The sequence below is a fragment of the Calidris pugnax genome, unplaced genomic scaffold (genome assembly GCF_001431845.1).
Source record: "Calidris pugnax isolate Ruff unplaced genomic scaffold, ASM143184v1 scaffold175, whole genome shotgun sequence".
In the NCBI taxonomy this organism is placed as follows: domain Eukaryota; kingdom Metazoa; phylum Chordata; class Aves; order Charadriiformes; family Scolopacidae; genus Calidris; species Calidris pugnax.
In genome coordinates this window covers 318,510-331,580 of record NW_015090888.1, presented here as the reverse complement: position 1 = coordinate 331,580, position 13,071 = coordinate 318,510, and the positions used below count along the sequence as shown (strand labels likewise).

Sequence of the window (13,071 nt, the reverse complement as noted above, 5' to 3'; positions counted from 1 at the left end):
GAGCAAACAGAGCATGGGATTTCACTAACAATACTTGCATGAACATCATTTATGCACATGAGGCATGACCTGTATGATTTGGCAGCCCGTTTGCTTTTGTCTGCGGGTTTCTCTCGGTGCATCTTTTTCCAGTCATGGACTCAAAACCACTTGTACGATCAACAGAAAAGTCTTTTCACAGTTATGGTGGTTTAGCCCATCCCTGGACAGTTTGTTTATGAGGTTTATGAGGTGGGATGTAGCATGGAATTTTGCACAATTGGTGATTAGCCATAGTTAGAGTCATGATATCAGAGTTAGGGACCAGCCCATGTATGGTATGCAGCCATACCTTCTGCATCATAGCTGGGAGAGGGACACAAGGACATGAAATTCCACCATGTAAAGCACAGAATTTTCACCAAGACAGTATTGCAGGAACAGTCCAGGAGTGTAATTCTAACAGTTTGTCTCAGAGACAGTTCTACTGAAATAGTCTATTTATTGTTCATGAATTGTGGAACCACAAATCAGGATCATGATATAGGCATATTTCTAATGCAAAAAGAGTTCCAGCGAGTTCTACGGTAATTTATGCAGCCTATATTAAAAACATTATCCCTGGTAGTATGTCATCAATCCTCTCCTGGTTCTCTCCAGGGAGCAGCGTCACAGGAAATTCCTCTATTGCAATAACGTCCAGGATGTTGCTGCTGGGCTTAAATAATCATTTCAAATTCTAGACTTGAATGATGAAACTCTTCCATCTATGTTCTACTAAAACCAACTTGGAAATAAATGCAAAAAGAACTCATAAAGAATAGATTAATTCTTTTGCAGTAGAGACAAACCAGCACTTAACTTTCTGTCCTCGCGTGCTGGTTTCCAGCGCACCCTTCTGCACTGATCCACCTGCAAACCGCAAAACCACACTGTTCACTTGACCTAACAGTGTCTTCTCTCCCACATAGAGGGACAACTGTCCTTAGTTTTCCTGCTCCACTGTCCACGTAACCTTCCTAATAACCCTGCTTCCCAAGGGACAGATCCAAAAGAGTGAACCCAGCCTAAGTCACTGGGCAGCAAAGCTCCTCAGGATCAGACGGCTTTTTGGGTTGCGTCTGAAAAATCAAGCACTGTACTGTGTATGTCCCAATTCTAGGAAAAGTACATGGGTTTTGTGTGTGTGTGTGTTTTCCCTCCTCAGACACATCTGAGTGGGGACACCAAGCCAATCAGGAGTGGACCGGATGCTACTCAGTCATTGGTTACCTCACTGAAGACACTGGCAAGACTTTTGGGGTGAAATGAGAGTCCTGGCTAAGAGGAGCATGAACTTAGAGGACCTCAAGGACTGTGGAAAGACCGAGTGGCATCAAGTAGTGCTCCACTGGCAGTTCCCGGAGCAGAAATCCTGGGAAAGGGAGATGGACAGATAGCTCCTATTGGAGCATTTTGGTTCTTTGCCCTTCCCACTGCCCAATCAGCAGCCACTGAACCAGGCCCTACTAATGATGGGGGAAGGAGGCCACCTGAAGTGCCTCCCCTTCTCTTCCCCTCCCCTCAGATGAGCAAGAAGAGAACATCTTGGCCCGCAGAAGAACATGTTTCCACCTCTGTCTCTAGTGCCTTCGGATGACATAGGTCAGGAAGTGCAGTGCAGAGAACAAGGATGGAGAAACCTGCTGAGGAAGGATGCTGAGAAGGAGATGCTTTGTGGAAATCTAGGTCCCAGCTTACTTAAATTCACGTTATTGATTTGCTCTGCCAAGGGAGAAGCATGTTGGCTTTCATTTCCTCCAAAATATATTTCCTAATCTCCTGAGGAAATATCTTTGGCCTATATTGGCCCTATCTTTACTGTTCTCCCTGTTGCATGCTGGCATGTAATATGCCTGGGACTTTAGGTTTCATTACTGCTTGTAGGTCAAGACTGGCCACATTTTGCAGTGTTTCTGAAGGAATAAATATATTTAGTATGTTAAAGGTGTCTTATCTTTCTTGCCTCTTGGAGCTTTTTGGGGTTTCTTAACATTTTTAAGCACTTCATCTCTCTGTTATTGGCTGGCCTCTTGTGCAGGCAGTGAGTATTTCACCGTAAATGTTAGGCTTACATGCACAGTGCACTTTCCACCATGTAAGCTTATCAGCCTCATGGACTGCTCTTTCTCCTAGATGACTGCAAGCAGTGGATCCCAAATTCTGAGCTGGGAGAAGCTGACCTTGACAGATACGAAACATGCATCAGGCTACCTCAGTGTCCATGAGGTTTGGGAGAGTGGTGCTCAAGTGACCCAATACAGTTTGCTTGGCATGTTCCTTTTTTAATGACCCTGTGGGAGCTAAAAGTCTAGTGGGATGGACCTACAGGAGCCAGTTTACTGGCAACTGGGTGTATGTAAAATCACCAGGATGGGCATCCTAACTTAGGTATGTTCTTACCTATAAGGAAGAGAGAAAGCCAGTTTACTGGCAACTGGGTGTATGTAAGATCACCAGGATGGGCATCCTAATTTAGCTATGTTCCTATAAGGAAGAGAGGTTCTGACCTGTCTGTGTAAGAGCTTGGCACTTGATCCTAACAGTTTGGCACTGAGACATTCTAAAATAATGCAAATCTCAGTAATTAGCTTGGCACTTGATCCTAACAGTTTGGCACCGAGACATCCTAAAATAATGCAAATCTCAGTAAATTTTTTTCCTACCTTCTCATTGCTTCCTTAAGTTTTCTTAGTTCACCATTCTCTAATGCTGGTTAATATCTACATGGTTTCCTGACTTCTCCTGTTATTTTTTTCCTACCTTCTCATTGCTTCCTTAAGCTTTCTTAGTTAACCATTCTATAATGCTGGTTAATGTCTACATGGTTTCCTGACTTCTCCTGTTACAACTGTTCAGAAACCTAGTGGTGACAGTTTATAAGCTCTAGGTCATGAAAAATGTGCTTTTATAGTCCCCTTGTGCTGTCTGGAATTTCATGTAAGACCAAACAGGATAGGCTGAGGGTGGCTGTGGGAATGGGGAGCCTAGGCTGGGTAATGCCTTCCCTTTATACTCAACAGCCACTCGTGTTGTGTTTAGGCTCCTAAAGCGTCTGATCTCCAAAATGAAGGCATCTGTTGATTTTAATGAATGTCTAGAGGGAAACAGTGCTCAAAGTCAGGTGGTTTGACTCATTCTGCTTTAAGACACTTGGGTGTATGACTTCAAAATTCACTTGGTCTTGTCCCTTCATGCAGTTACCCAGCATGGAAACAAGCGATGGTGTCTCTACTAAATGAAGTAGTGACTAGAAATTAAGGAATTCAAGCCAGTTCACATGAATTCCGCTCCTAGGTGGAAAATCTAGCTGTGGATGAATAATTTCTTTCTTAATGTTTCTGACTGCTATACAATAAAGTTATGGCACGAAAAGTGAAAGCCTATATGTAACAATAAGCATGATGATGTTGAATGCTTGCCTTTCACAGGCTGCTCAGGAGTCAGACTTCAGGATACTGTGTGATGCAGCCATTCTCACGTTCTTCATCCAGTGTAAGCAGTTGTTGTAGTGGTTTGAGGGAAAATGAAACATCCGAGGACGAGGAGAATGACAGGGTGGGTGTATGATCTCTAACAAACAGGCTACCTCCCTGATTTTACCAAGTGCATTATTAAAACACGTCTTCTTTGCCCTCTCCAGGAGCTGATGTGCTCTCTTGAGGGCCCTCCAAAACAGGATTCAATGATTCAGAGTATGTGGCTGGATGACGGTGACTGCACACCCAGTACTTCCAGCTCACCAGGTAAAAAAAAAAAAAAGAAAGAAAGAAAATCAGAAAATAAAAAAATAAATCCTCTGCTTATGCTTCTGGCAGCATATGTGAGGTTGAGCAGTATTTGTTTGGCAACATCTTTTGTATAGCTATACTTCAGATTTGAGAAGCCTAGGTAGATGATAGGCTTAGAGAAATGGGGAGAGAAGGGGAAGTGTGTTTCAGTAGCATGAACTGCTGTACACTGCAGAAGAATTAATGTGTTTATGTGTTTCCGTGGAGAACATGTATCTCAATGGTCGCTTTTATGAATGCAGTGCTCCTTTATAAACTAGAGAGTTTGGATATGGCTTCAAGCTGGAGGGGAACAGATTTAGATTGGAGATTAGGAGGGGGTTCTTTACTGTGAGGGTGGTGGAGCACTGGAACAGGTTGCCCAGGGAGGTGGTTGAGGCCCCTTCCCTGGAGATATTCAAGGAGAGGCTCGACGAGGCCCTGGGCAACCTGGTCTAGTTGGGGGTGTCCCTGCTGACTGCGGGGAGGTCGGACTAGATGACCTTTGGAGGTCCCTTCTGGCCTGGGCAATTCTATGATTCTATGATTCTATGATATGGGAATTACAGAAACGGTGCTTCCTGAACAAAGCAGTGTGCTCCTGAGAAGGTGAGCTTTTTGACTGCCAAGGGTGGACTCTTAGCGTAGTACTTGATCAAAGTTGATGTCGTTGATTAAAGTCAGCTTAGATCCGTTCACAGTGCAGAGATTATTATAGTCATTGCAAGTTCTCTGTAGTCCCATACCAGGCAGAACTATTGCAGTACCTGTAGCTGAGGTTGCGTCAGCTGCCCTGATCTCAGCTCCTCTTTGCAGTCATATTTCACTTCGTTGAAATGAACTGTTTGGGATTGAAGCATTCCTTGTTGAGCATCAGCCTAAAGCTAAAATTATGGAAAATTCAAATCCCTTTCAGTCTGTTTTTGAGGATGGGGCTGGAGGGACTGTGTAAGATTTTGGGGAAAGTATGATTGAAAAGACTAAGCTTTTGAGATTGAGAAGTCATTAGGAACATTAGTAACTGGAAGGCAAAACTTAACATTTGTTGCTAAAAGATTCTGGAATAGGAGCAGGTTGAGATGGTAAGAAATAATAGGGATTATGTGGGATGGCAAGGAAGAGAGTAGGTTGGAAGGAACAGTGACATCTTTATAGGATTTGTGTGAAAAGGGATTGTTGAAAAAGATTACAAGGGATTACAAGGTCAGAAAGTGAAGCCAATTTACTTTGAAGACAGAGTTAGGTCTCAGTCTCTACAGCAAACCTGTGTGAGGTATCAAGAGTGACCATCAGATCCCTGCTTAAAATTGCCTGTATCTTGGCAACAGCAATGAAGATGTGATACTGTGAGATGTTCCGCAGAGACCTCTGTTCTGTGAGATGTTTTGTAAGATTTCTCCACTTCTGCAGAGCAACTCTCAGCATGAGTGCTTGGATACTTGGAGGCACATGAGAACCCAAGGGGCTGGTACCAAAACTCTACAAGAACAGGAAAAACAAGTGGAGTTATTGATCATGCAGAGAAGAGAGCCATGCTACATGCTATAATTAGGAAGTGGGGTACTATATACAGTCTGCCTGTCCTCAGGGAGAGACATAAAGGTGTTAAATGTGGAGACAGGAAAAAACAGCATGTGAGGAACCTTCACAGCAGAAGACAGCTAATGAGCTGCTATTAGGAGGCAGAAGCTGGGAATGAGCTTCTGTAAATCTTTGTGTTGAAAGCTAGGAAGAAAGAGGTCAGTGTCGTCAGCTCAGCGCAGGAGTGATAAATAGATACTGTAAATCCAGGAGGCCCAACACCATGAAATTATCTCTTTTTGAAGGGATCTGACACCATAAAGGCAATAGCTCCTTTGTGCCTGGTGGTGGGAGGGTTTTCACTGTATCACCATGGCATTATCCAGGCTGCCATTTCCAATGGTCTGGGATTATCCTGAGCAGGCCACAGCTCCCTTCACAAATGCTTGAGCTTTTTTCACTCCTGTTGCCTTTGTGGCACTGTGCTGAGACCAAGCAGGCGTGAAAGATGGTTCCCTGTCAAAAGTGAACAAACAGCTTGTGTTTACTTATGATGAGAAGTACTAATGGGAGCGTAAAATAAGTGTAAACGCAAAGTAGCTTGTTTTGCTTGGTATCAGAAGTTGTCTATTATCACCAAGTAAAAGATCTCAAATTGTTTTTGACCTTGAAGGTAACTGCAGTTCCCTCTGCTCCCCGTTTCTCCAAGAGCATTCCCAGGCACAGACATACTGTGGTGCCAATAGGCCTCCCCTGACAGGGCCCACAGTTTAATCCAAGTGTGCTTTTTCCGCAAATGCTCTTATCACTCCCATCTACCTGCGCCACGCAAAGCCCAGTGGAACTCATCCGCTATAAACTTTTATTATATTGGCTTGGGTTCTCTCTCCTTTTACCCCTTGTCATTGTTTAACCCCAGCTGGCAATTAAGCACCATGCAGCTTCTTACTCACTCCTCCCTGGCAGACACAGGGGAGAGAATCAGAAGAGTAAAAGTGAGAAAACTTGTTGAGACAAAGACAGTTTAACAGGGTAAAGAAAAAGCCACATGCACAAGCAAAGCAAAAAAAGGAATTAATTCTCTGCTTCCCACTGGCAGGCAGGTATTCAGCCACCTCCAGGAAAGCAGGGATCCATCAGGGTTACTTGTGAAGACAAATGCCACAACTCCAAACATCCCCCCCATCCTTCTTCTTCCTCCAATTTTATATATGGAGCATGACATCATGTGGTATGGAATATTCCTTTGGTCAGTTGGGGTCAGCTGTCCTGGCTGTGTCTCCTCCCAACTCTTTGTGCATTCCCAGCCTACTCACTGGCAGGGCAGAATAAGGAGCAGAAAAGGCCTTCCCTCTGTGTAAGCAGTAATTAAAACATCCTTGTATTACCAACACTGTTTCCAGCACAAATCCAAAACATAGGGAGCTATGGTTGTTCAGCCTGGAGAAGAGGAGGCTCCGGGGAGACCTAATAGCAGCCTTCCAGTACCTGAAGGGAGCCTACAGGAAGGCTGGGGAGAACCTGTTTAGAAAGGCCTGCAGTGACAGGACGAGGGGCAATGGCTTCAAGCTGGAGGGGAACAGATTTAGATTGGAGATTAGGAGAGGGTTCTTCACTGTGAGGGTAGTGGAGCACTGGAACAGGTTGCCCAGGGAGGTGGGTGAGGCCCCATCCCTGGAGATATTCAAGGAGAGGCTCGACGAGGCCCTGGGCAACCTGGTCTAGTTGGGGGTGTCCCTGCTGACTGCGGGGAGGTCGGACTAGATGACCTTTGGAGGTCCCTTCCGGCCTGGGCAATTCTATGATTCTATGATAGTCCCATCCTAGCTAGTATGAAGAAAATTAATTCTACCCCACCTCACTCTGAGCTCCTAGCTTGCTACCTTGGGAAAAGCTGCTGACTCAACACCCTCTCCAGCAGGTTATTCACCCTTGCTGTTCCCCTTTCCTTATGGATATTGGAAATAGGCATGGTTTCTAGTGACCTCTGCTGCTCTGCCTAGATAGTTTCCCCATGTGCTGACTCCTTATTTTACCACAGGTGTATACATGATAAATATATATCACTGACAATAATCATTACAGAGAATGTGATGTAAAATTCAATTTAATTCTCAGGTTTTATACGCTCTGTGGTCCATGGCAGTGATCTGATACTGACACTGCAAAACTTTCAGTGTGGCTTCTCGGTACCTTGGCATAGTAAAACAGCTGCACCCTGCAGGAGTAGTGACTTTTTGCTGTACCACATCTACTCTTACATCTTCAGTGCAGAATTATTTCCTGTAAGCCTGGATCTTACACTGAATGATTCTAAAATTCCTAACCCATGTACACATTCTTGGATTCTCCAATTTGCCATTCAGATTGAGAGAGCAAAGTTAGAGAAAAGAAGAAAGAAATGGCTGCAATCTGTGGTCATTATGCTGCTAGAACTAGATAAAGACATAGAGAACTACCACTGCCAAAAACTGCTACTTTCTGAGTTGGCTTTAAAGCACCAACATGTCTCATATGACAGTGCCTATCACATGGGGCAGAGGTGACTTAGTCCTTAGCCTCAAGGCCAGGATTCAGCTGTAACCCTCCTTAATGCTTTCTTTAAGACACTTCTGGGTTAGTTAACATGCATAATTGTTCTAGATGTGTTTTTATTCAGTTACTTGGTCTATTAGTCACTACCTACAAACATACCTCATAATTATATTTCATAGTACTGGAGCTGGGATATATACAAAATGGAGAACAATCCAGGTACTGCAACTTCATGTTGTTTAAAGCCACATTTGGACAACTAATGGCAGTGATTTACTAGTTTTATTTTTAAACCTCAGCCTTTTAAATTTCATCATGAAACTGGGAAAGGGGGTATTCTACCTTTGAAAAACTGTGGAAACATAGTAGCATCTCATCTGTTCCCTAGAAAATATTAGTATGATCATCTATAGTTCAAAAAGAAAAAATAAAAGTTCCTGTGAAGGAGATCTTAGCTTACCATCTTATTGCAGGAACCCCTCATTAGCTGAATTTCACAGCTTTCTTAACTTTCCTGATTGAATGGTGGATAGGCATGCCATCAAAGTCATTCGTCTGTTCTTTCTGCCCTTTTAGTACATTCCACTCTGTCAACAACTCTTTAATCCAAACTCTTTCCATTTTCCTCTGATTCAAAGAAAAGAGTTATAATACAGATTTACTGTTGCAATACAGCTATGCATAAACTCCCAGGAACTATGCTATCTATAAAATTATGATATTTAATAATTTTAAATCAGCCTTAGTGCATAGGATAAGAATAAATTTCAATGGTGTAAGAAAGAGGGCTGTTAATTTTAGTCATTGTACTCATTTCTTGTGAAATACATATGGTGAATATTACAGAAAGAAAAAGAATGTTTTAAGTTTGCAAAGTATTTAATGCCTGGTTTTGCCATGGTGTTGATATGTGATGACAGGCAAAAACCTTAAACTCTGAGGTCAGGTGTGGGAATCTTAAGGGAAGGGGCAGAGGGAGGGGAAGGAAGGGAAACACTGTGAGAGTGTAAGATTAGACTCTGCTTCACAAAGCGTACTCTTAAGGCACTCAGGTTGCACAGATGTGTTCAGTAATGGTGTTTCTTAGCTTGACTGCATGATGCTGTCACCCACTGGAACCTGCTGTATTATTTAAAACTATTTTTTATGTATAATAGCAGACTGATACAGGAATTGAAAATGGGACTGATGGAAACACTCGGGAAAGTTGGAGAATGCCTTCATTACTTATCAGCTAGCTATAGACATACCTTCTTTAGGCAAGAAGCTATAGCCAGAACAGCTGTGGCATTGACACACAGTCTGGAACCAGGGGTCAATGATTTTTTTGAATGAAATGAAAGCTAAGTGGCAGTCACTTTTCTTGTGTTTCAAGCTGGAATGAGAAGTAGGTTGAGTAAGGTATAGATACATTTCCTTTCGCTCTTACTTGTGGATGAGCCACAGATCTGTGAAAAGTTTAGGGTAAAACCAGCTATGTGTGCAGCTCCTGGGATACCCTCTTGATTATTTCTTTATTGTTCTGTGCTTGGTTCCCTTCTAGGAAGCAGGTTGCTTCCTTCCAGCAGTGTTGCTGGCTCCACTGGAAAAGGAAAAGGCAGCAAAGCAGATGCTCAGCACCATAATCCAGTAAGTGCTTTAATCAAATGTTTCCTTCTCACTTGCACAGCGATAAGGATGGGAGAACAGAGACAGACTTAACTTAGGAGGCTTTGCTTGCTGAGGGTTGAAAGGACAAGAAGAAGGTGCTTGCAGGGAAGGTTAAAGAACTGCCTTGTTCTGCAGGCCTCCATTCTGTGCTGCGTGTGAGGTCACCGCTGGAGGACTGTCTGGGGGCACGCTGGGTGAGGAGCACAGGTAATGGACAGGGAGAAACACCACCGGCCCGTGGCTCAGGGTGGAGGTAGGCCCAGAGCCACCTCTGGCCCCCCTGAAAGAGTGCAGCAAGTATTGCACAGCTCCACAGTAAATAGAGTTAATCCTGTACCTTCTTCCCCAAGGGATCTGCCAGGGCCAGCTGACTCTGGACTGTTCAATCTACCCAAGCTCTGCCTTCCTCCGTTGCCTGCTCCCTCTCAGCAAACAGCATTTCCCATTGAGACATCTCTCCCTGCCCTAATCCGTGCTTAGTTTTATTTTCTTCTTTCATTGTTCAGTTTCCTTTGCTCAGATGCCACCTAGCTTTATCTGCTTTATCAGAGAACAGTCTGCTTCCTATGGTTTCATTATTTTGCTGAACCACTTTCTTTTTTTCTCATTTTGTGACTTTGTGCCTGTCTTTACGCTTGCTTGTTTGCTTTCAGCCTAGCATTGGTGGGGACCTGCTTCTCCATGCCAGTTTCACAGCTTTTCCAGACATGGGAAGTGGGACTGGATCTCCTAATGAGGTCTGTAATAGAGCACAGGGGAACACAACTCCAAGCTTGTTCCCTACAGTTCGTAGTCCAGTGTTGCCTGCGTTGCTGAGAGTCTTTCTTTTGGCCCAAAGTCCCTTTCCTTGCCCAGTACCTTCTCTGGCTTGACAGCTAAACAGCATGCTACCTTGAAAGTGATATGGATTTGAGGCTCTCAGGAATTACTTTGGTATATAGCTAAGTAGAAGAGGTATCATCTCTATAGAAGAAAATTTTTTTAGCTATTCCTAAATAGCTGTCACTTCTTAGTTTTTTCCAGTAATGCTCAATCTTTACCTGCCCTGCCACCTGGTGGCATTCAGAGCAGGCAGATAAACAGTTCACGAGGTGGTGACCATCGGTGTCCCTAAAGGCTGACACTCACAGAAAGAAAAGAAAGGGAAACCAGATAAAACAGCTGGAGGCTACCTAAATGCACGCTACATGAAAGCTATGTACTGAGAATGACAGTGTATCTGCCAGCCAGTGTTTACTGGGATAATCAACAGTCTGCCCAGAGCTTGTAGTTACAATCAGGTCTCTGTAACACAGGAGTAAGGTTGCCTAAACAAGAAGCAGAACTTCCTCAAAGCACTACTCCAAAACAGGCAACTTCTTCTCCCAGTAGGTACACAGTGAGCATTGCAGCAGTACGCATCCTCACTGATACAGATGCAAGGGCTGTGACCACTTACTAGTGGTTATCACAGGTAATAAGCAAATCCCGAGTTTGGATTTTCCTTATCTCAGTAGTGTTTAAGTACTATTTTAGTACCTAAGCCTTTGAGCATTTAATTTCCCCGGATTTCAAGTAGGTCTAAGGGCCTTTAAGATAATTTGGGGACAAGGATATCAGTCTTTAAGATCCATCTCATTTGCTCCATCTGCTAAATCAACAATGCTTTGTCACGAAGGCTGTTTTTTTAAGTTAAGCTGGTTAGAAGGACAAAGTCTCCTGAGACCCTGGCTTTCACCATTATGTTATTTCAAGATGTTCCTTGCATTTTTCCCACCGAGTTCATTTACCTCCCATTTTACCCATTTCTGAGACAGCACTGCCCATGGCAGTGGCCCCGGGTCACTGGGATGATCTGGCTTAAAGTGATGTTTCAGTCATTCCATTTCTTATCACAACCTTGGAATCAGTTTGACAGCACAAACTGGAGACTAGCAAAGTTCAGGGGGAGAATGGTAAAAAATTTCTTTAGTGTGGCTTCAGGGGACTCAAAGAAACCTATGGCATGTATATGGTATCTTCTCTGTAGCTCTAACTCCTAAATGAATGTAGCCTCTGATACCTCACAAAGATTTCCTTAAATTCCGGGCTGGATTTGCGCTTCAGGGGACTCAAAGAAACCTATGGCATCCATGTATATGATATCTTCTCTGTAGCTCCAACTCCTAAATGAATGTAGCCTCTGATACGTCACAAAGATTTCCTTCAATTCCAGGCTGGATTTGTATGTTATTTCAAGATGTTCCTTGCATTTTTCCCACCGAGTTCATTTACCTCCCATTTTACCCATTTCTGAGACAGCACTGCCCATGGCAGTGGCCCCGGGTCACTGGGATGATCTGGCTTAAAGTGATGTTTCAGTCATTCCATTTCTTATCACAACCTTGGAATCAGTTTGACAGCACAAACTGGAGACTAGCAAAGTTCAGGGGGAGAATGGTAAAAAATTTCTTTAGTGTGGCTTCAGGGGACTCAAAGAAACCTATGGCATGTATATGGTATCTTCTCTGTAGCTCTAACTCCTAAATGAATGTAGCCTCTGATACCTCACAAAGATTTCCTTAAATTCCGGGCTGGATTTGCCCAAAGACTAATGGGTGCACTGGTAGAAAAAAGGAAAGAAGTCTCAAATTATAGGATATTTCATGAAGAGCTGGAAGAGGTGCAAGAAGGAAAAATTGTGCTAGGGGAACAAATCACACTCTTAGAACACAAGAGCTGTAAGAACATGAATGATACAGATTTTTTCCTGATGCTTTGTTCCAGGATTTGCAGTTCAAGTGAACAAGCATGAATGTGCTTTACCTTAAAGGTCAGAAAGAGACAAAAAATGGAATTCCAGCTGCTGCTAGTTCTTCTGCTTCCTTCACTGATGCGTCAGAGACAGCCAGGAATCCCTGAGAGCAATCAAGCCTCATACAAATCAAATTAATTTAAGTGTGTTATTGCAATTCAGCTAATACAGGGCCAGGTTGAAACTAGTTCAGTGTGAAATTTCTAACTACTGTAATTGAAGATGAGAGCGAAAAGCAAAGTGTTTTGGTTTAAATTTTATTGTTTGCATCTCCTTCCCTCTGCAGACTATGTGATGGGAAGTCCCTCAGAGCTGTATCCAAATCACCTTTAGATAGGCAGTGATTAGGCCATCCTTGAGGAAGTAAAACACAGGTTTAGCTACCAACTAAACGTAGATGGTATTCACCGTTGTCCTCCAAAGACATTACTGTAAAACTCATATTGATTTAAAACCCCTGCAAAGTTTTGGGGTTGATGCCTGAGAGTGCATGTGTGTGGTGGTCTCCTCAGATTTACACACTGCAGAGCAATGTGTATAAAATGCTGTCCAGGGAGATAGTTCCTTTTGAAATACTTGATTGGTTCCCCAGATTTTCCTTTGGGCTTGAATTGTCCCTCTTTCCTCAACTCTTCTCTCTCGTGCCCCCTGCACTTGCCCTGCTGCAGACCAAAAGGAAGCGTAAATACCTTGTCCTGTGCTTCTAGTGTGTATGTAGTATCTTGGGCTTCAAATAAAAGGAGAATATGGCCAGCTTCTCTTAGGCTGTGTGTGTATGTGTGTTTCTAAAGGACAAGCAAGAAG

The 13,071-nt window shown here is 43.4% G+C and overlaps 1 protein-coding gene across 20 annotated transcripts in view; it reads left to right on the top strand.

The window, feature by feature from the left end:
• LOC106891180 (rap1 GTPase-activating protein 1-like) overlaps positions 1 to 13,025 on the top strand; it is a 53,118-nt gene extending 40,093 nt beyond the window's left edge. For 10 of the 20 annotated variants that reach the window (XM_014947524.1, XM_014947522.1, XM_014947523.1 and 7 more), the window contains 4 exons: positions 3,450 to 3,576; positions 3,662 to 3,764; positions 9,388 to 9,473; positions 9,630 to 11,561. In XM_014947524.1, the coding sequence (XP_014803010.1) occupies positions 3,450 to 3,576; positions 3,662 to 3,764; positions 9,388 to 9,473; positions 9,630 to 9,653 (340 nt within the window). In that variant the 3' untranslated portion in view covers positions 9,654 to 11,561. Of the gene's footprint in view, positions 1 to 1,186; positions 1,966 to 3,449; positions 3,577 to 3,661; positions 3,765 to 9,387; positions 9,474 to 9,629; positions 11,562 to 12,239 lie in introns of those variants that run through there. The other 10 variants (XR_001412637.1, XM_014947532.1, XM_014947530.1 and 7 more) reach the window with 7 other exon arrangements.
• Positions 13,026 to 13,071: the final 46 nt, after the last annotated feature.